The sequence below is a fragment of the Rhipicephalus microplus genome, chromosome 10, assembly GCF_043290135.1.
Source record: "Rhipicephalus microplus isolate Deutch F79 chromosome 10, USDA_Rmic, whole genome shotgun sequence".
Taxonomy (NCBI): domain Eukaryota; kingdom Metazoa; phylum Arthropoda; class Arachnida; order Ixodida; family Ixodidae; genus Rhipicephalus; species Rhipicephalus microplus.
This window is the reverse complement of record NC_134709.1, coordinates 4,133,792-4,158,912: the sequence shown is the minus strand read 5'-3', so window position 1 is coordinate 4,158,912 and position 25,121 is coordinate 4,133,792. Positions and strand designations below refer to the sequence as shown.

The window sequence follows — 25,121 nt, the reverse complement described above, 5'->3', positions numbered from 1 at the left end:
TGCCCCCATCTCCCTGAACATAATCATGAGGAAACGCGAATGCATTTCTTGCGCCGAGAGTACACAGCGTAGTAATTTAATGATGTAAATTAATGACTAGACGAGGATTCGTACCATAACCACTTGTTTACAAATTCATCAGCCAGCGAGCGCTTAAGAGTGAGGCGTGCGCTTCACTCCATTTGTAGTATATACATAGGAGTGAGCGGATGGGAAAGTGGGTTGCAGGAAGGATAGAGAGCGAATAGCGAAAGAAGGAGCGGTGGAGCAGTGTGCCTACCCTCTCCTACACACACGAGGAAGCTCTACCGAGCTCCCTGAGGCCCCTAGATGAAACAAGTTACCAAGGTAGTGACACCTTTCCCTTTCCTCCTCGACTATGTTCCTGGGGCGCCCCTTAGAAGGTTCAAAACTTTGATCAAAAAGCGAATGCTTGGGTTCGATTGCTACGGTGAATAGATGTAAATTAAACAAAATAGAGCAAAATGACTTGTAGAATAAATGGTTACCTTTATGAACATAAACAGTACAACACAAGAGCAAGCGGGAATTGCTTTACTCAACTGGCAACATTGTGCAGTTCTATATTTTACATCACTAGCCATGGCCTCTGGCGTCGTACATCGTAGTTCGTCCAGTTATAACTAGTCTAGTTCTTCGAATCTGTTTTGTTCGTGCTGTGACACAGCGAACGCGCTTCTTGCTGGATCCTCTCAGTGACCACAAGGTGTGACGTTGTGGCGCGTGATGACAGCCAGATTGTGCGCATGCAAGGAAACACCACAGCCAGACTGGTACAGACACTTGACTAGCAGCACTGCGATGACGGTTTTTTTTTAAATGTGCCCAATTTGACAATTGTGATGCCAGGTGATTCTGGTGTGATGCGCCGAACTTCCTGAAAAGTGAGAGTTCTACTGGTGAGGTGCCCCAAAGTTGCGCATTTCAACTCCTTTATGCCGCGTTCAGGTCAACTGATCAAGCGTGAAACGCTTCTGAAGGTACGTTGATTACACCCTCCAGCTGCTCTGTAAACGTACATATGCACAAGTATTTGTACCAACTGTCATGCACTAGATGCGCATTAGATGCGCGCCTTGCGTTTCAATAAAAAGCGACAAATAAGCTCACTTCGCAGATCCGTGAAGATGTACGTCGACGGAGTTCCACGAAAGTATTCGCGTGGAATGCTTCATAGCTACACTTCACGGTGTGCTTCATCTCGGATAGCACGAGTTAAGTTGAAGAGACTGAAACCATTTTCAGTTGTTTTATGGCAACGCAGCATTGCTAAAAATGTGGATGTTGCATTGAATGAGCACCGCAAAACTATCTTGGTCAACTGGTCGACTTGGCGCACACTGAAACGCTCCTCCTTTTCAGTTCATGTCCTGGCTATGATTTCGTCTTCAGTCACAGTGAGAATCCGGCTGTAGCCATATGCGCGTGCATACTCGTTTTGAATCATTTGCATAATAATAAATAACACCACTAGCCATTTGCAAGATCACATGCAAGGAATGCATCAATTACAGACGCAGATAGCAGAGAAAAGGAGCGGTAAGCGAGAGAGTGAGAAAGACGGCTCGAGAACAATGAGTGACGCAACCTTGGAAACTTGTTTTATCATGGGACCTTAGAGCTCGAGCGATGCAAGCGCCCTCACACGCCAAAGCGTGTTCCTCCTCTCCACTCATTATTCGCTACTTTGCCCGTACCACCTGTTCCGTTTGCTAGGGGCGAGGATAAGCATGCACGCCAGCACCTCTTACTATGGGAAACAAAGTGAGAGCGGAGAGATAACACCTGCTGGTGCGAGAACACCAACAGACGCCTGACATGCCACGACTAAGAAATGCATTCGCATTTAAAAAACGGTCGTCGAACGCGGTCGTAGATTTGGGTTAAGCCTAAGTACTCTGAAGTTGAGGCGTCGTGAAGCTTTTGAAGGAGATGCTCTTTCTCATCTTCACAAACGACCTTCTTAACGGCATTTCACCTCCTATTCGACTTTTTGCAGACACCTGTGTTCTTTATCGTAGCATCGCACACCATAGTGACCATTATATCAAACAAAATGATCTGGATCTAATCGAAACCTGGTATTCCAATTCATTAATGAAACTCAACATCTCGAAATGCAAAGTGATGCAGATATTCCGTAAGCGCTCAAACAGTAGCTACACGTACTCCCTAAACTCGATAGCTTTGTCCTCAGTCGAATCATATCGTTAACCTGGTCTCACAATAAATAACAAGTTGACATGATATGATCACATCACAAAATTAGCTGCCGATACTACTAAATCACTTAGTTACATCAGACGTTCTCTCTCCTTGTGTCCCTCAGCCACCCGAAAACTGGCGTATGAAACATTTATACGGAGTAAGCTTGAATATGCCTCAGCTATTTGAAGCCCTCATCAAGCATACCTCACTAACGTTTTGGAATCTATACAGAACTGTACGGCCAGATTCATCTCTTCCAGGTACAGCCGAGATCAAAGCATCAGTGCCATAATGTCATTTCTGGGACTCGAGTCCTTATCATTCTGACGTAAGATTGTAAGGCTGTGCTTGTTCCATAGGCTCTATTACAACTTCCCTCAACTTCGTGGCAAACTCCTAAACCTCCCAGACCGTACATCTCGTCGCTTTTTTAACTCTTGCAGCATCCAGCGGTTGCATGGTTCAACGTCTTCTTTCAATCAATCTTTTTTTACCGATCGCCATTATAGAGTGGAATATATTGCCAGATAGTGTTGTCACCGAGCATAACCCCATTGTGTTTAAACAGTTGCTTACTCATCACCTCACGCTACAATATTTATTACGACCTTATACTGTTCTCCACGTCTCATTAAATTGTAATGATTTTATTTTTGCGTCTAAACAGGTAATCTATTTCACTGAGATGTGTGTTTCAAGTTTGTGACCAAAGAAGTCTCATGTCTAACTTTCTATGTTACCCCCCCCCCCCTTATGTAATACCCCAACAGGGGCCTAAAGGAAAATAAATGATGATAATGACGATGAAGTCTTCGGGCAGATGATGTGGGACGACGAGTAAAGGTCTGCACCCTAAGGGTGTACATTACGGTGATACAAAACGTTGTCTTGCTGCAAGAACATGCTTAGCGAAGGATCAGCACTGCCGGCTTGAAGGCGGTCAATGACGAGGAGTGGTGGATCTCGCTCTTGTTCATCTGCCACGTGTAGAAAATCCACTATGGCAAAAATACAGGCATCAGCTTCCAGTTCAGTGGAGTTGAATGGTTCATTCAGGTGGCTAAATAAGCAGTCGGCATAGCTGTGCAACTTTCCAGATTTGTACACCACTGAGAATGCGTGATCCTGCAGTCGTAATGCCCATCGCCCGAGTCTTCCAGTAGGATCCTTCAGTGTTGATAGCCAGCACAGCGCTGGATAATCTGTGATGACTGCGAATGGGCGTCCATACAAATATGGACGAAATTTAGTGATGGCCCAGACAAGAGCTAGACATTCCTGCTCGGTAATAGAATAATTCCTTTCAGACTGTGACAGAAGACAGCTAGCATATGCTATAATACGGTTTGTGCCACTCTGTACCTGAGCAAGTGTAGCCCCCGATGCCATGGCCGCTTGTGTCAGTGTGAAGCTCTATTTTGGGCGGCTGGGTCGAAATGGGCCAGCACTGGTGGTGTCATGAGAGCAAAAATCATTGATGCGAAGGAATGTGCTTGGTTCACACCCCAGGAAAAAGACAGACTTTTTTTAGGAGATTCGACAGGGGTCGAGCAATATCCGCGAAGTTGACGACAAAGCGGCGAAGTATGAACAGAGCCCCAGAAAGCTGCGAACCTCGTTTGTAGAACGCGGAAAACAAGAAATGAACAAACAGTGCGGATTTTATCGGGGTTGGGTGGGACTCCAGCAGCATCGACAAGGCGGCCAAGTAACTCAATTTGACGGAGCCCAAAAGTGCGCTTTAACTAATTCAGCTGGGGCCAGCACAGTGAAACATGTCAAGAATGGCTGACAGAAGCAGGGCTCTCAAATGAGGGTGAAAAACAGGGCGACATCAAGCAGATAGCAAAGGCAGGTTGACCATTTAAAACCGTGTAGGAGAGAGTGCATCATGCATTGAAAAGTTACAGGAGCGTTACACAACCCTAACAGTCAGACCTTAAAGTGGTACAGATCGTCAGGTGTGATGAATGTTGTCTTCTCACGGTCGTGGTCATCTACTGAAATTTGGCAATATCCAGATCGAAGATCGAGTGACAAAAATACTTGCAACCATGGAGGCAGTCGAGAATGTCGTCGAGTCGAGGCAGGGGATAGACATCACTTTTAGTGATTCGATTGATGTGGCGATAGTCAAAAGTGCCAAATGTCTTTTTTTTTTTAAATTTTAACCACAGGTGATGCTCAAATACTAGATGAAGGCTCTAGGATGTCTTTTTCGAGCATTTTTCTACCTCCTTCTGAATAACTTGGCCCTCCGCGTGCGACACACAGTAAAAGCATTTGTGAAGGGGACTGGCATCGCCGGTGTCAATATGGTGGGTCAAGACGCTAGTGCGGCCCAGTGGACGGTCGACAATGTCAAAATATTGTGAAAGAAAGCAAACACTGCGCAGGGCTTCAACTTAGGAAGGTAGGAGGTCACTGGACATCATTTCGTCCAGGAACATCTTATTGTGCGTGGATATGACAACCTTGGTCCCAGTGTTTGCATCAGGGGTGAAGGAAGAAATTGCGCATCTTTCGAAAGCTCTGCTAGCACAATGCCTGGGGAAAGAACTTCGGCTGACGTTCAGAAGTTAAGCACTGGAAAAAGCATCTTGTTGGCGAGGAGGGACACATAACACCACCAGGAGATGACGTCACTACTAACATCACCACTAACAGGGACATGCACCACCACCAGGAGATAATGTCATTACTAAACCCCTTAAAACTAACATGCCAAAAATGACAAGGCGCCTTGTACAAAAATAGGTCCTCTTATCAAAACATCCGCGAGCCTGTCTGAGGTACTTTCACTGTTCACTCTGATTATTCAACTATGTGTTTCGATCTGTCAGCTCACATCTTGATTTTAGATTCACAGTGCTGAAAGGAACTTCTGACGTGAAGTATATAGAAGTCTCGTCAAACACGGAAATCGACCGTCGGCATCAGCATGAGTGGGGCAAAAAAAATTATCACGCGATGACATCACTCTATCACGTCACAATGAGCTCAAGGACAGAAAATTTTGTGAAGTCACCATACGAGACTGTCACTTGGTCAAAGCCAGGTCAATCGTGGAGGAACCTAATTAGTGCAGAAACTTACGCTCTCTGCATAGAGGTGTGGTGAAGGATCAGTGCTAAACAGAAAAGATGGCTCTCGCCTTCCAGTTGTCATAAGGCCTGACGACACCGAAGCGCGTCAGGGCGTTGTTTTTTAATGTGGCGCCACACCCTCTCTTTTTGAGGAGAGAAGACACACAGATACGCGAAGTGCGTGCCTTCTCTCCACATAAGGGAAGGGCTCTACGCTGTGTCAAAAAGCAATGCACCGATGGTTTCAGAAGGGTACGTGTGGTCTGACCTACAGGAAAGGCTTTCTCATGATTTCCTCCAGCTCACCCTTCAGTTCAACATGCTTCAACCGTTCACATATAGAGGCTCGAGGAAGCAGCATACTTGGCCTAGGTAGTTCTTGTCTCGGGGTTTTCGATGTAATCTTGCTCTTGCCCATGTCATCACACTTGCCCATACCATCACCAATCAAGGCAGAGGCGAGTCGAAGGTTCGTCACAACGCCTCCATCCCTATAGAATCAATGCATGGGGCAGATTTTGCACCCTTTCCCCAACTTATCACAATACTCCTATCTATACCCACATAAAATGTTACTTTATGTTCAATGCTACAAAATTCATACTTACTTTGACTGCTATTTTTAAGCAGTGCATTTGTATCATGTAATGTCCTTATAATATTTATTTGTCCCTCCCCCTATGCAACATATGCCTTTAAAGGGGCCATGACACCCAATTTTCAATCACAATCTGTGTAATGTGGGTTAATACTTGTGCTCACACAAATAAATTGGCAAAACATTAGCGTATTCCGTTATTATTGTGCACTTGAGTTATTATTGAATGTTTTTGCAAACACGCGAGTATCCTGAGACCAGGGCAACACCAGAGCACTCACCAGCCTGAACGTAACAAGCAGCTGTTTGCGCGGGTATTCCCTCTACTTCAATTTTTCACTGGAAACTACAAACTCTTGGGTGGCCATGTCTTGGCCCCTTTATGGATTCAAGAAATGACGATGAAGAGAAGAAAAATATGCAAGGGACCCTGAGATACAGTGCACTTGGGAGCTTTTATTTAAAGGTGTTCTGCAACATTTTCGAAGCATGGTAAAAAAAAAAATCGCTGCCAATCGGTAGTCAAGGCTACTGAAAACACGCGGGCCAAATAAAGCGCAGCCCGCGACCTAGAATTTGCAATAAATTCTTAAAGTCGGCAAAAATCGCCTTCTCTCGGCTCTTAGCAAATGATGCTATATACTCGAAAATCATTGTGCCACAGGCCCAAGTATCAAGTGACGCCTAGGAAAGACCCAGCAGACAAGCAAAACGAATGGGCAGAATACTATGTATAAGAACAGCCAGTTCATCGACCGAGTGTTGTCGCTCTGTTCTCGTAGCTACAATAGCACAGTCTCGTGTATCACCCAAAACAATGGCAATCAGTGGATGTATAATGATGTGATATGGCGACTACTTTTCTCTCTACCTGCAGTGAGTTTTTTAAGCACATTATGAAACATACAATCCTTTTATTAGGTTGAGTACTTGAGTAGCCCTCATAGGGTACTACCCTATGAGGGCTACTCAAGCTCTGCATTTATCTACACTATTCCTAACAAGGTTTTGTTGCGGAATAAATTCCAGTTTCAATTGAATTCAACCAGCCAAGAAAGCCACGTTATGGTCCCCAAGATGAACCAGCTTGTTAAATGTTTAGCTTTTTCTTGAACATCTTCTTTCTTTGTCGGGTATAATTACTTTGAAGCAATATGCATTGCTGTACCTGAAGAAAGAAGCAGCTGCAAGGCTGAACTGGTCACATTTGACGCAATATAGCTGGTTAGCAAAGCAAAAAATGGAACTATTTTTTTTTTTTTGTGGATGTACATTGTAGACGACCTCTTTGACATTAATCAGAGAGACTAGAAAAAAAAACATTGGCGTTTTCGGTAAACCACACATATATTATAGTACAATTAATAAGTATGATGGTGAGTGCAAAAACCACGAGCATTATTTTAAAAAAACTGAAAATAAAAAATTCAATAATCATATTATACTCAGTTTAACATGTCAGCAGCAATAAAATACGAAATACAGGAATTTCCTTCAGCCGACTCGCCTTGAAGGCAATGGTCGCATGAGATCGAAAGTGAAGAAAAGTGCGCTCGTAATCGATTTTAAGGTGCGAGAAAACACAATCACAAGAGAGGTCACGGGACGGAGTGCTAATCCGCCTCGGTGGAACAGTAGCTATGGTGCTCAGCTGCTCACCCAAAGATCATGGTTTCGATATCAGCCCTGGCGGCCAAATTTTGATAGAGGCAACATGGTAGACACCCCACTGTGCAATGTCAGTGCATGCTAAAGAACACCAGATGATAAAAATTTCCAGTGCCCTTCACTATGGCGTCTCTTATAAGCTCAGTCGTCGTTATTAAGGGGCAGCGCACAAGGTAAGATAGAGTAGCCATAGAACTGATGCGTTTTACGTGGTATTAAGAAAAGGTGTCATGTGTGTTAGTGACATTTTCGTAGTGTTGTATAAACACGAGTAAAAGTGTATTGAGCATGCATTATGACATTACCTTTGATGTGAACATATTCACTACGCACACTTTGACAAGGATGTATATTATATGTATTCACACTTATGCAAATAAAAAAGTTTTTAGTGGGGTTCTGTGCCGTTTGCTTTCATGTGACTGTTTTTTTCACGCCTTAAAAATCGCATGACCGTACACCAACTGGCCTAACCAAAAGTTCTCTAATAAAATATACGTACCTGGAGGACGTGCCCAGAGCTACGGACAGTGGGTAGACCATGTTTCGGAAAAATGGACCCAGCTGACGATGCGTGAGGAACAGGTACAGTGTAGGTAGCACCAGCAGGCCATGCAGGGCAACGGCTGCCAGGAAAGCCATCACGTACATCGACAGGTCGCCCGTCAGGGCCTGCACTCGAAACAAACATCCCTTTTTACTGGCAGCACATATCAAGGACACGGACAAAACAGCAAATTCGAGACAACAGAGCGCAACAGCAGCTCATTACTCACAGATCTTGCTAGAATCACACAATGTCGTACGTCACGTGTGCATATCTCTCACAACTAACATGGTTGTGAGAGCTATGCACATGTGTGCATGCTAAACTTATAGCGTATTGTATAAAGCAGAAAATGGGAATAGTTCCTGAAATTACCATTCAATGACAACATTGCCCGTTATCTCTAAAGGGCTAGAAAAGGTTATCTGTAAGCGAATTATACTTTCGGCAATAAACACTCCTTGCTTGCGCAAGAACAGTTTGGTTTTCCTCAAGGTTGAACACCCACAAAAATTAATCGTTTTAAAGGGAGGAAGAACACTGGGTGAATGTATTGATTTTCCTAAGGCGTGTGACAAAATACTCCTAGAAACTCTGTTCACTATACTAGAACATTATGGTTTCCGAGGTGTAGGTATAAATATTGTCAATTCTTGTCTAGTAGCTGAAGGCAATGTGTAAGCATTAGAGATCAAAGGTTTTCGTTAGTAGACATTAACACCAGTTTTCCGCAGAAAAGTGTGTTAGACTCCATGTTATTCAACTTCTACATAAACAACGTGGTAAGAGTTAGCGAGAACGTTGAATTTTCAGTCAACGCAGATGACACGAGCTTGTTCCTTCAATCCAATGACGTGTTTTATCTTAGTATACTAGCTCAAGACATGCTCGAAAAGCTACAAAAGTGGAGTGAAAAGAACTCTCTTGTTGTAAACGCTGCTAAAACAAAGGCTGTTCTGTATAAACCTACAAACGAAAAATATATATGGTAGCGTAGACTTACATTTCAGTGACAAAAAGATTGAGATTGCACAATACGTTAACCTGTTGGGAGCCACTTCGAGTGAAGACATAAACTGAAATTCCTATGTGGGAATTGCATGTGTAAGCTTGCCAAGGCATGTGAACTACTTTGAAAATTCGAGATAGCCTCCCAAAAGTTGAACTCCTTATTTGTAATTCCCTATTTCAATCGCACGTCAATTACTGTACCCTTGCCTGGCGAAACATCATACAAAAGAACAACCTGATGATGATGATGATGATATGTGGAGTTTAACGTCATTAAACCACCATTTGATTATGAGAGACAGTGTAGTGGAGGGCTCCAGAAATTTTGACCAACTGGGGTTCTTTAACGTGCACTCAAATTTGAACACACGGGCATACAGCATTTTCACCTCCATCGAAAATGCAGCTGCCACAGCTGCAGGATTCCCTCCCGCGACCTGCAGGTCAGTAGCCGAGTACCTTAACCACTAGACCACCGTGGCGTGGCAGAAAAGAACAAACTAAAATTGATCAGGCTACAGAAGAAGACAATACGACATATCGCAGTTGTTCTATATGATACCCATACATTAGCCTTATGCACAACATTTAATGTGCTCCAAGTAGAACACAGCTGTACGAGTTCAATATGTTTGCTAAATATGGCATAGTTTGAAGAATAAAAACAATTTTCTCACAGTGTGCCAGCTGAAAAAGTCATCTGCAACACTTTGCAACATAATGAAAAGTGACGCATGGCATACGCTTTCACGAACAAATTTTGGACTTGACTGTCATAAGCACATGATGCCAAACTTTTTGAATTACCTAAACAACAATGGCATTGGAAGTCATATGTTGACATACAAGCAGTAGAAAGAATATTTTATTAACAACCCCAGACAACGTCCCTGATTGTGATAATTTAATCTCAAGTCCATTGTGATGGTGTATTATTGTAAAGTATCAGTTTCAATTTTAAATTCCTTGCTTGGTTTGATTATAAGTACATTTTTGCTTTTTTTATACATACTACATGCACAAACACGAGCTGTTTCATGTACTTCTGCTTTCATTATGCATACCATTCCTACGTAGTGTTATTTTTTTTTTTTAATGCGGAGCATCGTGATTTCGCACTGCGGCGTCATCGTTGGCAGGGTCCACACCCCCATTGTGCATGATCGCATCTCATGTATCATGCCGCACAATCGCTGGCCCAGGAAGACACCCGCAAAAGTATCGCTTCCCTTCCTCTCTCTCGCCTCACAAGGTGGATGCTGGCAGCGTCTCCTAGTAAAAAAAAAGCGACTGCTCACACTGCACAACCATTCACTGGCCGCCCCCTATATGTAGGCACTGGATCACACGTTAGGAATTCAGTCAAAAGCATGTTTACTTGGCTTTTGCTTGACGTTGAAGACAACGCTTCTTCTTTCAGTAAACAGGAATAATAAAGACGAAATATCAATTAACTATTACCAAACCATACCCAATCACACAACATTCATGCAATACCTATACCACTCTGGGACGCATTTACTCGAGTTCCCCCGTGGGAAGATGTGGGAGGCATTTTTTTTTTCTTATAATAGTGTTCGATTCCTTTTTTTTTTTCGTTTTGTTTTCCCACGTGTTTGAAGTGTCTGCCGATTTTCATATGGCTTGTGCAGTTACAGTTTGCTGCTAAATTTGCTTTTGCTTGCTTGTACTCTGCCTGTTTGTTTTTCGGTATTTCATTTTTTGTACATGATCACGTGTCTGCAGTCAAACTACTCAGCGTCAGGAATCCCATCAAGCTGCTGCAGCTTTCCACTCCTGTCCTTCAAATTTTTTCACAATTTAATCTGATTTCCATTATGTTTTACGTTGACCATTACTGTTGTATGAAAACACTGTATGAAAACACTATTTTGTAAATAGTTTCATAGATAGCTTTATTTGCTTTATTTTATTCATTTCTCGGTGTATAATGTTGCTTATTTGATGTTCTTTCTGCTACAGATGTGTTACTTTTTGATGTTGCCTCTTTATTTTGAATTGTATCCTATACATTTTTTTTCTGTTCTTACTGTACGCCTTCTCTTTTTGTATTTTTAACTGAGGGTCCCGTCTCTGGCATTGGGACCCTCGTCTGAATATCTTTTTGCACCGATCATTGTAAGTTCAATTGTACTAAACTGAAAACACTAAATCAAAGTACTGTAACATTGTGCTGAAGAAGATCGCTAAATTAACCTAAAGAAATGAAACCAACAATTCGTAGGCTCAGCAGGTTCATCTTGTCCTTCGAGTAAAGCGGTGGGCCTGCAATCAAGCATGTGAAGCGCACCTGCAACTCTGCGGCACCCTGCAGCACAAGCGACACGCTGGCCGAGCAGAGTCCCACTGGGGCGAACCAGAGGAGCATGTGCGTGGCCGTCATGAGTGTGTTGCTGAGGCAGACAAACACGTGCAGCACCACGTTCTGCTCATCGCGGAACGCGGACAGAACCAGACCGAGAATCACTGAGAAGCACAGCACGCCCATCAGGTTGGCATTATCCAGTGACGTGAACACGGGATCGGGACCTCCTATTGTCAAGTACAAAAACGTGTTTTGCAGTTATATGGATGAATACTCTCGTCAGGCGATTATATATATATATATATATACACACACACACACAAACACACACAAACACACACACGTATATATATACACAAACACACACACGTATATATATATATATATAAGAGAGGGGGGGGAGGGGAAAAGAATTTTTTGACAGAAAGGTAGGGAGGTCGGACTGAGACTGAGCTAGTTCTCTCTGGTGACAGGGGTGCAAAAAAGTGATGATGTGTGTGTGTGTGTGTATATATATATATATATATATATATATATATATATATATATATATATATATATATATATATATATATATATATATATATATATATATATATAATGTATTAAGGAAAGAAGCGTATACATAAGGGCTCGTTTTTCCGAGTTTGACATAATATAAATGAGATCTAACAGACAATAATGCCAAGGAAAGTATAGGGAAAATTATTAGACCTAATTGTAATGTAAATGTCAAGAAAGAAAAGTGAATTCAATGCTCTGCCACTGAGTTACCATGGCGGCTATCCCCCCACCCACATTATTGGGTGTATATGTGAATTTAAACGTGGAAGTATCAGTTAGCGTCAGCGCTTCGAACGCGTTATACGAAGGCCGCATGTTCGGTTCCTGCCCACGGCAAGTTATCTTTTCACCCACTTTTCTTTCTTCCCATTTACATTACGATTCGGTCTAATAACTTCCCCTATACTTTCCATTATTTTCTGTTAGATGTCATTTATATTGTGTCAAACTCGAAAAAACGAGCCCTTAAGTATACACTTATTTCCTTTATATATATATATATAATGTTACGGGGGTGAGAGAATGAATGAAATAAATATATTTACAAAATATACAGCGAGAGTCAGAGGCAGCTGCAGCCAAGATGGAAGAACAGCAGGCACAACAACACGAGCACGGTCGCTTTAATCGTCTTCGTTGTCTATGATGCTCTTTTGTTGCCGATGCCGTGTAACATATAACCCCCCGCTGCTGGCAGCGCCGTCTGGGCGCCTAAAGGAGAGTAGGGTCATATGCGGATATGTACGGTTTGAGGCGGGTCACGTGGACGATGTCAGTAGTGGGTGCGGACGACGATGGCTGACTGTCCAATGGAGCAATCTCGTATGTGCCATCGGTAAGCCGGCGTAAAACCTTGTAAGGCCCCGAGTAGCGAGTCAGGAGCTTCGAAGAGAGGCCAACGTGGCGGCATGGTGTCCAGAGGAGGACCAATGAACCTTGAGAGTAGGAAGCTACTCTGTGATGGCTATCGTAGCGGGCCTTCTGAGAGAGCTGCGAGCCAAGAAGACGTTCCCATGCGATTTAGCGGGCCACTTGAGCCCGAGCAGTGGCATCCCGGGAGTACTCTGTAACCGTTTGCGTAGTTGATGGGAGAAGAGTCTCGAAGGGTAACGCTGGATGGCGGCCGAACAATAAATAGAAGTGGAGAAGCCAGCGGTGTCGTGGCGTGACGAATTGTACGCGAATGTCACATAAGGCAAAGTACTATCCCAATCAAGGTGATCTTTGGAAACGTACATGGAGAGCATTGTTGTCAATGTTCGATTTAGGCGCTCGGTAAGACCATTTGTTTGTGGGTGATAGGCCGTAGTGAGCTTGTGACGCGTCGAACACGAGCGAAGGATGTCACTTACTACTTTTGAAAGAAATGAGTGACCACGATCAGTCAGCAGCTGTCAAGGAGCGTCATGGTGAAGAATTACGTCATGAAGCAAGAAGTCCGCCACGTCAGTGGCACTGCTTGTCGGTAGCGCTCGTGTGATAGCGTATCTTGTGGCGTAATCTGTGGCTACGGCTATCCACTTGTTTCCAGTGAGAGAAGTAAGAAATGGTCCAACGAGATCAAGACCGACGCGGTAGAAGGGAACGGTGGGTATGTCTATTGGTTAGAGCGGACCAGCTAGTGGCAAGGTGGAATGTTTGGAGCGCTGGCAGGAATCACATGCAGCAACGTATCGGCGCACAGAACGGTAAAGGCCTGGCCAGAAGAATCTACGCCGCACGCGATCGTACATGCGCGTGACCCCGAGATGTCCCGCAATTGGGGCGTCGTGAAGCTGTTCAAGTACAGCGGAACGGAGTGTCGCAGGAACTACGAGTAGTAGCTCTGGTCCTTCGGCGCTGGTGTTGCGTCGGTAAAGAATACCATCGCGTAGAATGAACAAGTGTAGCGACGGGTCTACGTGGGGCAAGTGTAGACTCTGCATGATAGACCGCAAGTGGACATCGCTGAGCTGTTCCTTACATATGTCGGTGAAAGCCGACATGGCGAAGACACAAGAGTCAGAATCATGTGCTGAAAGGTCAGGTGGGTCCACGGGGTGACGGGATAGACAGTCTGCATCCTGATGCATTAGGCCAGATTTGTATGCCACGTCGAAGCTGTATTCTTGTAGTTTCAAGGCCCAATGGCCAAGTCGTCCTGTTGGATCTTTAAGGGACGACAGCCAGCACAAAGCATGGTGATCTGTAATTACCGAAAAGGTGCGGCCAAACAAGTATGGTCGAAATTTTCCGACTGCCCAGACTAGTGCGAGGCACTCACGCTCTGTAATGGAAAACTTGCTCTCCGAAGGAGAAAGGAGGCGACTGGCATAAGCAATGACGCGATCTTGTTCTCGTTGCCGCTGGGCGAGAACAGCACCAATTCCATGCCCGCTGGCATCAGTACGAACTTCAGTATGGGCTGACGGGTTGAAATGGGCCAAGATGGGTGGGGAAGTAAATAATGTTGTAAGGGTGCTGAAGGCAGTTGCTTGGACAGTACCCCAATAAGAAGGCATGTCCTTCTTCAGTAGCTCCGTAAGTGTTCGGGCAATGTCAGCAAAGTTCTTCACGAAACGTCGAAAGTAAGAACAAAGACCGATAAAACTCCGTACATCTTTTGCGTAACGTGGTATGGCAAAATTTTTGACAACTCGAATTTTGTCAGGATCAAGTTGCACGCCTCGAGCACTGACAAGGTGGCCGAGCACAGTGATTTCCCGACGGCCAAAGCAACATTTGGAAGAGTTGAGCTGAAGTCCTGCTTTTTGGAAAACCTCAAGAACAGCCGTTAAGCGACTAAGGTGGCTTTCGAATGTAGGTGAAAATACGATGACGTCATCAAGAAAGCACAGGCACGTGGTCCATTTGTATCCACGCAGGAGAGAGTCCATCATTCTTTCAAATGTAGCTGGGGCAATACACAATCCGAATGGCATAACCTTGAACTGTAAAAGTCCATCCGGTGTGATGAATGCGGTTTTCTCACGGTCTCGATGATCCACAGAAATCTGCCAGTATCCTGATCGCAAGTCGATAGATGAAAAGTAGGCAGACCCATGTAGGCAGTCGAGAGCATCGTCAATCCGCGGCAGGGGATACACATTTTTACGTGCTACCTTGTTTAAGTGACGGTAGTCTACGCAGAAGCGCCAGCTGCTATCCTTCTTTTTGACTAGCACAATTGGCGATGCCCATGGACTGCAGGAAAGTTCAATGACGTCTTTTGTGATGACGTCTTTTCTTCAACTTCGTGCTGGATAACTTGTCGCTCAGCATTAGACACGCGATAAGGACGTCGTCGAATGGGGCTGGCGTCTCCAGTGTTAATCCTATGAGTTACAAAAGATGTCTGACGCAAAGGGCGGTCATCGAAATCAAAGATGTCGCGGTAGGATTTCAGCAGGTGCCGGATGTCAGCTGTCTGTGCTGGAAGAAGGTCCGGAGCGATCATCTTGTCGATGGTGGCATCGGCTGTGCTCTTCGAGGATGAAAACGGAGCAGAAGACGAAGAAGATTCGGCAACGAAGGCCGAAATGGTAGCATCTATAGAAAAAACTTTTGCCAAAGTCATACCATCTGGGATAACTTGAGTGCACCAGCTGAAGTTTAGGATCGGAAGAGATGCTGTATTTCCCGTGACTGTCAAAAGTGTGTGAGGCACGGCAACATTTTTGGCCAGCAGAACGTCAGCAATAGGTGTCAACATGTAATCACCATCGGGAACAGGAGGGACAGATCTCAGGTTCACGTAGGTAACGGCTTGAGGTGCTAGGCTAACGTGATCTGCAGAACACAGACGGAGTTGAGCTGGTGTTGGGTCGTCATGGTAACACGGTAAATCAAGTTGAAGCATGCTGCACCTCCACCAAATGTTACGGGGGTGAGAGAATGAATGAAATAAATATATTTACAAAATATACAGGGAGAGTCAGAGGCAGCTTCAGCCGAGATGGAAGAACAGCAGCAACAACAACACGAGCACGGTCGCTTTCATCGTCTTCGTCGTCTATGATGCTCTTTCGTTGCCGATGCCGTGTAGCAATATTGTCATGACGCAGACACAGCAGAAGTTGGATAGAGAAGAGCTTACTTTAATTAAATGCTAGGGACTAGTAAAGAGGACCGGGCAAAACTTCTTTTTTTCTTGCTGCGGGAGCTCTTTTCTGCAGGTTGAATGCGACATTTGCCTCCCTAGAGGAAGAGCATCGTACCGATGCTCTGCTACAAAATACGCGGTGTATGTAGTTGACGTATTATACAACTGGCTCACTGCAATATGGCTTCATCCGCACAATGTGTACAATTTCTAATTTCTGCTGGCGAGTTCGTGAGGAACCTTGTCAGTGTTTGGCTCAAGAAGTGAAAGCGCTTGCATTATTTCTTGACGCACAACTTCTGTGAACGACGCAATCGAGCAGTAATTCGGTGTGGCGGTGAGCTTGTTTACCTCTTCTTGCACAATTTTGCGTATCAGGTCACGCAAAGAATGCTCGTCAGGTGTCACAGTGGTCACGGTAGTTGCGCTGATTTGTCTGCTGTTGTTTGGTCATTCGTACTGCTGGTAGCGTAGCTGTAGTGCGTGTTCGATGGCCGTCGCCTGCTTCGAAAATTCGACGACGCTTGAAGGTGGGTTCCGCACGAGACCAGCAAAGAGCTGCTCTTTAACACCGCGCATGAGGTGGCTGAACTTTCTGCTCTCGGACGTATCGGGATTGGCTCGATAGAAGAGACGAGCCATGTCCTCAACAAACATAGCAACAGATTCGTTTGGCTTTTGAATCCGTGATTCGAGGAGTAGTTGTGCATGCTCCCGTCTTTCGGTGTTTGCGAAAGTGTCCAGGAACTTCCACCAGAACTAGTCCCACGTTCACCACATGCCATTCGTGAACCATGTGCGAGCCCCATCCTAAAGAGGGAAATACACGTACCCCAACTTCTGTGCAGCGTTCCACCCGTTAACGTTGGCTGTGCGCTCAAGCCAGTGATCTGCGTCCTCATATGTGTTGCCATGGAAGTTCACAGGAATTTCAGGGGTGAGAACAGTCACCTGTGTCGTGCTTTGGCTGGTCATGGCGGGGCTATTGCTTTCGGGCGCGGTCATGTTTTCCGTCCAAGGACCGAAATCTGGGCTCAGGCCCAACAGGCAATGGATGGCGCGGTGAACGGGTGTTTCGACCAGCGGAAGTCTTTGCGGACTAGACCCCGGGCTATTGGAAGGTGTCCGGACATGTACCCTGCTCCTCCACTAGTGTCACCATGCCCACACAGCAGAAGTCGGATGTAGAATAGAAGAGCTCACTTTAATTAAATGCAAGGCACTCGTAAAGAGAACTGGGCAAAAATTTCGTCTTTCTTTCTAACTGCGTGAGGTCTTCCCTGCAGGTTGAATGCGGCAATATGTATGTGTGTATGTATATATATATATGTACATATATATATATATATATATATATATATATATATATATATATATATATATATATATATATATACTGAGAGTACTATTTTAATGAGCCAGTTTGTCTCCATGAAGAAATGGGTTATAATATAACAGAAGCACAGTCAACATCGATACATATATTTGTTTCCCAAGAGTTTCGAGAGGGGTCCTCCCTTCGTCAGTGGATAAGTTGAACTAACGAAGACATTCATACTTGTTTGCTGCCGCGTCGCTCTTACCTTGAAATATGTTTGCAAGAGTAAGAAAAAAACTAGGAAAAGAGAAAAAAGGAAATAAAACGTTACAAAAAGTTTCAAAAATAACAAGGAAGAACGCAAACAACGACACCTGACTGTGCACAGCCAAAAGTCGTTGGAAGTCCACACTTGGTTCTGATCCTGTGCTGGCGGCTGGTTCTCGACGTGTGTGGGCCCACCCAAAATTGTCGCCGCGGTAGGTAAAAGGAGCTCACCCTGCCGCGCATGTGGGAAGAATCTCCCCTTAGTGGGTCGGCTTTCCACCTTTTATTTCTGCCCGTTTCTTCTCAATGGCCTTCAAGTAGTAGGAGAGCGTAAGCACTTTACGTGCATAAAAAAAATAAGAGAAAAGAAACAAGGAAAGACACTGTACATGTACGAGCCAGTAAAAAAACAAGCATGATGTCCGGTTATGAATCTCTGTTGCCAATTTCCTCCTGGCTTACTTCCAGGAGGCAGGAGAGTCTTCCAGGGTCCTCGTTGATGCTGGCTACTAATGTTCTCAATTTGAAAATAAAATAAGCCTCACGCTGTTCGTGCTCGTGCCTATTTGGAATCCGGACTGCAGAAGTGTTACGCTGATATTTTCAAAACTGGTTTGGCAGGCGCAGATGTCAAGACAAAGGTAGCTTCGGCAGTGAAGTGGCGTGATACCAGTGATAATAGAGCCGCAGCCGAAATGGCATGTCTTGTTGGTCATTTGACCCCCAAAAAAAAGGAAATGCCTTGTGCGTGAAGCGGCGTTTCTTTGGTTTTAGAGTGAGTCTAGAGGTCCTGATTGCTTGAAGTATGGGTTGAAGGTGCTGGAGGTGTTTGTAGAAGCTTGACAAAAACACAAAGCGTCATCCAAGTAAACGTTGCAAATCTCTCAAGCCAGCCAGGACTGTATCCATAACTCATTGGAAAGTCGCAGGTGCCATGAAAAGACCAAAAGGCATGACCTTGAACTCGAACAGGTCATCCGGTGTTATAAAGGCAGTCTTTTCTCGATTTATCTTGTCAACTTCGATTCGCCAGTAGCCGGTTTTCAGATCCTATCAAGAAAAGTACCTCGCATTGGGAAGTCGATCTAGGGCGTCGTCTATCTGTGGGAGCGGGTATACGTCCTTCTTTGTGATTTTGTTTAGGCGGCGATAGTCATCGCAAAAGCATATAGTGCCGTCCTTTACTAACACCACCGGTGACACCCATGGACTCTTTGAAGGCTGGGTGATGACGTCATGTAGCATTTCGTCGACTTGCTTTTTTTTTATGGCCTCGCGTTCTTGCGTCGGAACTCTGTACGGGTTCTGGCAGAGTGGCCAAGCACATTCTTCCGTTACGATTCGATGTTTCGCTACAGGGGTCTGTTGAATTCTTGACAGTGACGAAAAGCAGTTTTTCTATTTCAGGAGCAGGTTTCTGAGCTGTTCTTGTTCATGCGTCTGAAGGCTCGGATTAACGTCGAAAGCCGGTTGAAGGGCTTGAGCCGTCGAAGTGCATTCGGCAGAATCGGTGACCGCGAAAGCTTTGCTGGTTTCAGTACGGGTATTTCTTCCATCTAGGCAACCGTCGTACATTTGCTCACGTGCTTGTACTTCTTGCTGAAGTTAATGAGGATCACTTTTGCGTTATCTTCCCGCAGCTTGGCTATTCCTCTCGTGACGCGAATTTTGCGGTTGATCAACAGGTGCTGGTCGCCTTCAAGAATGCTTTGCAAATCTGTTGATTCTTGAGTGCCTACAAAAATGCTGACGCTGGACTGAGGAGGAACGGTCACTTGGTCTTTTAGCACATTCGAAGTGTGCATTTCTGACGGCGTGCTTGGCGGCAGTGCTTTTTCCGTGGAAAGCGTTATTGCCTCAGACGTTAGGTCGGTGATGGCGCGGTGTTGACTTGAGAAGTCCATCCCAAATACCCCACAGTCCCTGGAGCAGTGCTGTAGAATTAGAAAGCTGGCATGTGAAGTCCGGTTATTGATGGTGACTCTTGCTGTGCACACACCAGCCGGCATAATTAGATGACCCCCAGCGGTGTGGATTTGAGGGTCTAGCCAAGAAGTCTTCACTTTCATCGACTTCATAGCCAAAGGCCCACTGATGATGGAATAGTCAGCCCTGGTGTCGACGAGAGCAAGACGTTGTGGCTGTCGAATATTACATCGAGGTCGTTAGTATGTCGTCATGCATTGCGCTTAGGTCGTGGCATCGGGGCACGGCTACCTCGGCTTACTGCACTGCTTCCACGCGGCGTCGCCAGGTCTTTGTTCAGCCGGAAAGATTTTATTTCAGGGCTCTGTCCTGCTTGCGGCATGTTAACGTTTCGTCGCGTTGTCAGCGGCAGGCACCATTATCGGTTCGTTCCGTCATCAGTCTTAGTGTTCCGAATATGGACTTAGAAATTGGCTTAGAATACTGGCGTTGTTTCGGTGACATGTAGCAGCCTGGCAATGATGAACGATAAGGTCGTTGGTGTCTCTGCTGCACTCCTGCGAGGTAATCGGCAATACCTTGAGGTCATTCATCCTGCTGTAGACGCGGTGCATTCACGTCGAATCCGCATAGCCCCATTTATCAGTACTGGCAGTGGCGGTACGTGTGCCCTGCTTCACCGCAGCTGTGGTAGTACAAAGGGCGGTGGTCAGGGAGGCGCTAACTGTCATTCTTCCTATAGGAGCGTAGCGTTGGCCAGCAGGTAGGCGGAATGGCATTGGTGGTGATGGAACTGCGGTGGGGCAGTGTCCCGAAGCAGCGTTTGATGAGCATCATGGCACACTGCAGCAGCATAGTTCAGAGCTTCTGGCTCAGGCTGCGGCGCATCGGGGATTCCAAGGGATTGCCGAACTTCTTTGAGGACAATGTCGGCGATTCGGCGATTGAATCCACTTAAAGCTGCGATCGCTCGGATTGTTTGTTGCAGGTCGTCGGTGCTGGGGGCATGAGCCTCGGAGTAGTTGCCTGTTGAACAGCAACGGTTATACTGCCTTGTACACATTTCTCGGTTGTTGTGGCCTCAATGAGGAATTCTTCTAATGTCTTGGGTTGGTTGCGCATAAGGCCCTCAAACAACCCTTCCTTGACACCTCGTATCAGGAATCGGAGCTTCTCCTCGGCTATGGCGAGTCTGCGTGATGAAACAAGCAGATCATCTCTTCAACAGATGATGATGTTTTCGTTGGGGAGTTGCGCAAGCGTCTCCAATATAATAGCAGCACGTTCCTTGCGAACGACGCTTGTGAACGTACTGAGAAGCGTTGTCCAGAAGATATCCCAGCTTCGTTGTGTGGACTTCCGCTTCTCGAACCACGACTTCACGGCATATTCTAGATAAAAATACATGCGGCGACATTTCTCATCAGGGTCCCAGCTGTTCAAGGCAGAGACTCAGTCATACGTCTCCAGCCAACTTTCTGGGTCTTCTACGGATGATCCACAGAACGTTGGTAGCTCTTTAGGCTGCTGGAGCATGATTGGCGCAGGTGGCACAGTGGTGGTCATCGTGCCTGTGGTTGAAGCCACTCTTGGTTTGCCTGGTGCTCTCAGGCAGACGCCCGAACTCTGGCAGTAACCTTGTTGCCTGTGGCTTGTTTGCTGCTCGAGGTTGTCGTCGATGTCTTCACAACTGACGCTTGGCTCACGGTCTGACAGAGGCACCATCACCAGGTGTCACGAGGTCGTGACGTCGACGAATAAAGCATACTGTAGTTAGAAGATCAAACTGTTTATTCAGCCGAACTTGCGGCTCGTAAGCTAAAGGTCAGATTACAGCGATTCACACTGGCACTGATAACTGCGAACAGAGCGTCGGCCATTGATCAACTGACAAGCAACGATGCGCGTCGGCATTTATACACGTGCCATCGAATATTCTAGAATTATGGCTAGTGGCTGCGTAGTTTCCAGAATAATCTGTAATGTTCGCGAAGTGGACGGAATCTTAAGGAAATGATTTACAACAGTCCCGAAGCTTCTCAAACGCTGCAGGCGCGGTTCGTGCTGAGAATTACGCACAACGTGACAGGGCAATAAGAAAACTTCAGTAAGGAACATGGCAATATTTATTCTAGTCACCTATCACCACTGACAGCATGTGTGACGTTGAACAAATTACTGCATCGGGCTCGCGTTGTGGTGAAATGAGGTGTGGTGTCACAACATCATATGCTCTTCTGAAAGAACTTACCGCTTCGTCTTGTCAGCGCCAGTTCATCAGTCGTGTCGGCTTGCACGCTAAAAAGCTGAAAGCGTGCCAGATGGATTTGTCAGGGAATGCCTACCGTGCACGAACAAGCTAAGATCGTAGAGGACTTGCTACAGAATAACAGAGCACTGAGACTCATTCTGAAAAGACCGGGCTTGCAAACAGAGACACAAGATGGTTGTCGAGACACCACAAAGACCGACTGAACATGCTGCACAACAGCAGAAAAAAAAAAGGCGTGAAAACTTATTGGCGCATGCCCATAGAATAGGCAAACCTATCAACGTATCAACCATGCCGCCAACGTTCGTTGCGGACAGTGGCTTTAGCAGTATAGTGTTAACGTGATCTACGTGTCCCAGCTGGGACAGTGGCACCACCTATTAGACGGTGATTAAGTTAAAGAACAAAGAAAAATAAAATAAAAGGAGAATGTTTGACTGTGATGACGAGCGAAACAATGTTACGAGTTTTTTCAGTAATAATAAAATAAATAGGAACCACGCACCAAACATGAAAACATTTATGCTGCCAATTTGTTTACATCGATCTTTTAGTTAAGCCTAGAGACGTTCACTATCGGAAGCTATCTCAAAAACTGCGCTAACTTATCCACAGTATTCACTCATCGAAACTAACTGAAGGCAAGCGAAGCCATTTTAAACAGTTGTTTGCTGCAAACAAAGTGAATTTTTCAACAACTACGGCAAAATCACTTTGAAGCTGGCATCTGAAACCCCCCTCATGTTTTACGTACACTACGGAAACAACACTAACATGATAATATTAAATTTGAAAAATAGCGTGCATATGGTGAGCGGTACGGGTCGCGTTTGTTTCTGCGCACGCGCACTTCAATCTCGCTATCCCGGTAAGCCTGCTATCCGGCTAGGCCTGGGAAACCACAACTGACTAACGTGTGTCGTTTCTTGTGTCAAACAATTACATAGGCACTGACAAACGCCATTAAAATGTATGATGTCACGGCCTGCTTGTCCAATTACTACTGTTGAAATCAGATTTGTTCTCCACAATTTTCTCGCGTTATGCAGCGCTTCGTATCTTTTGTGCCTGCATGTTGTTGAGCTTTTTTTTTTTTGTAAAAAACACGAACCACTAACTGGCCCAACTCTCCCTGCTAGCTTCCCTATCCATACGGCATGCGTGGTCGCTACTGAAAGATAACTGCTAATTTCATAATCATGTGACGGTTGGCTTGTGCATGCGCTATATATCGCTATTATCGATATGCCATGCCTCAATCATCAGGCACATTTCTTCATTCCTATACCGATGCATTCATCGAAATTTGTTTTGCTATACCAAATGAGCCCACTAAAGGAACAATATCGATAAACATGAAATCACTATGGACGTGTTTATTAAATCCATCATCGACAATTTCGTCACCACAGGCGATCAGAAGAATATGAAGTAAATATCAATGTTTCATGTTTTAATTTCGCGTTGAACCAGCAGCACACCAATGGCAGTGTGACGTCATCAACTTCAATATTCATGAAAACTAACAGGCCACGGTGCCTAGGAAAGTATAAGAAATGTACGTTACCAATGGTGATTGCGATGTAAATATGGAAACATGAAAAGATAACTTACCGCTAGCAGGAACCGAACCTGAGACCTTGGAATAACGCGCCCAATACTCTACGAGCTCAGCTACAGCGGCGGTGACAAGGTATAAAGGTATATTTAAACCTGGAAGTGTTAGTCAGCGCCGATTGATGTCGTGAAACACTTTTCTACTTGCTACAAGTACAATCCCTTATGCACCCTGAGATAGGGCAGCATCATCACCGTGCTATAGCGTGGTCAGCGACACGCATGCAAATATACTCAGCGGCGCGTTTTCTGAGCGGTGTGAGCAGATTGTCAGAGAATAAACTTTGTTGACTACTGCCTACTTGTAATATATATGCTGTCCACTGCAGAATGGATGCACGAAGTTCGTCGAACGTTACTATTAGTTGTGATATAAACGCAATCTACCAGTAAAACGAATGTTCGCCCTTGGCGACTGTCTGCGCTTTCGCACAGTGCCATGTTTCTTGTATTTTTATTTTAAGTGCTGAGCTTGTGTCCCATCTACCACACACCGCTGAAGCACAACTGAATTCATCCTTCGAGCACACTAGTATTGAATACAAAAAAAAAGAAAGAAAGCCAATATTCTTGGGCGATGAGACCAAGAATACCGCAATTAGGCATATTTGTCATATTCAGTACTTCATGAAAAAAAGGTAGGGCAAATGATAAGTTTATTCAGGAAGGCTACATCATTTAACGCGCTTGAATCTTACTCCTATAACTGTATAAAAAGGTAACAATTCAGCCCGTAGCTTTCTTAGATTGATTATATGTATCACAATGATGCAACAGGTTCGATTATTTGATGGGACAATTTGATGTGATAGGATGATTTGATGGCTCGCTGGATGGTCACACGGTTAATGCTCATTGTTCTCAAATGTCTAGTGACATTTAGGAGCAGTTAATAACAAGATTGACAGAATAACAAGATGAGTGACAATACCATCATTAGGATAAGATCAGTTCGGAACAAGGAATAAAGAAGAGGTCGACAGTAGATTGTTTTTACGAAATTACGCTGTACAGTTCCAAAACTAAATTACTACATGCATAGAGCTGGTCCGGCCCCTTCCCCTTTTTGCTTATTCTGTAACAAGAATGAAACAATCGAGCAATATTTTTTATTGTGTGGCCGCTTCAAGTCACTGAAGAAAAGCATTCTTAAAGCGGCTTTTAATCGAATCAGGTTGAATTTCATTATTTTTAATATTCTTTCCTTGGGAGCCCTCTCAATAGGTGATTGTCCCCAGGATGTCTCTTCTGCTATAGAAAGATTCTTAATCGAATCACGGGGTTCTTGATTACAATTCTTTCAGTCAGTGAAATTTGATTTCTTCTAACCATTTGATGATTCATTCGATTAAAAAAGCAACATGTAATATACTTTATCTAATTACTTGTTTCTTGGCCCATCCCGCAGAGTCGGTGTGAGCCATGCTTTTAGGCCATCATCATCATCATCATCATCATCATCACGGCCATGGGGACAGTGGCTCGTTTTTTCCTCAACAAGCAGCATGAAGCAGCATTGCCCTTTTGATATAGTTCGGAGCAACTGGAGCAGCACTTTCATCACTCAATATTGTGCAAGAGCAGTGATGATGTCACGTCCTTTTTCATAAA

At 44.9% G+C, this 25,121-nt stretch overlaps 1 protein-coding gene across 10 annotated transcripts in view; it reads right to left on the bottom strand.

The window, feature by feature from the left end:
* The window catches only part of LOC119181108 (excitatory amino acid transporter 5-like), a 135,533-nt gene that overhangs the window by 56,316 nt on the left and 54,096 nt on the right, over positions 1-25,121 (bottom strand). For 9 of the 10 annotated variants that reach the window (XR_012886432.1, XR_012886434.1, XM_075874907.1 and 6 more), the window contains one exon: positions 8,084-8,253. Coding sequence is in view for 7 of the 10 variants with exons in the window: in XM_075874907.1 (XP_075731022.1) it covers positions 8,084-8,253 (170 nt within the window). In the remaining 3 variants the exon portion in view is untranslated. Of the gene's footprint in view, positions 1-5,678; positions 5,807-8,083; positions 8,254-25,121 lie in introns of all 10 variants that reach the window. The other variant, XR_012886433.1, reaches the window with a different exon arrangement.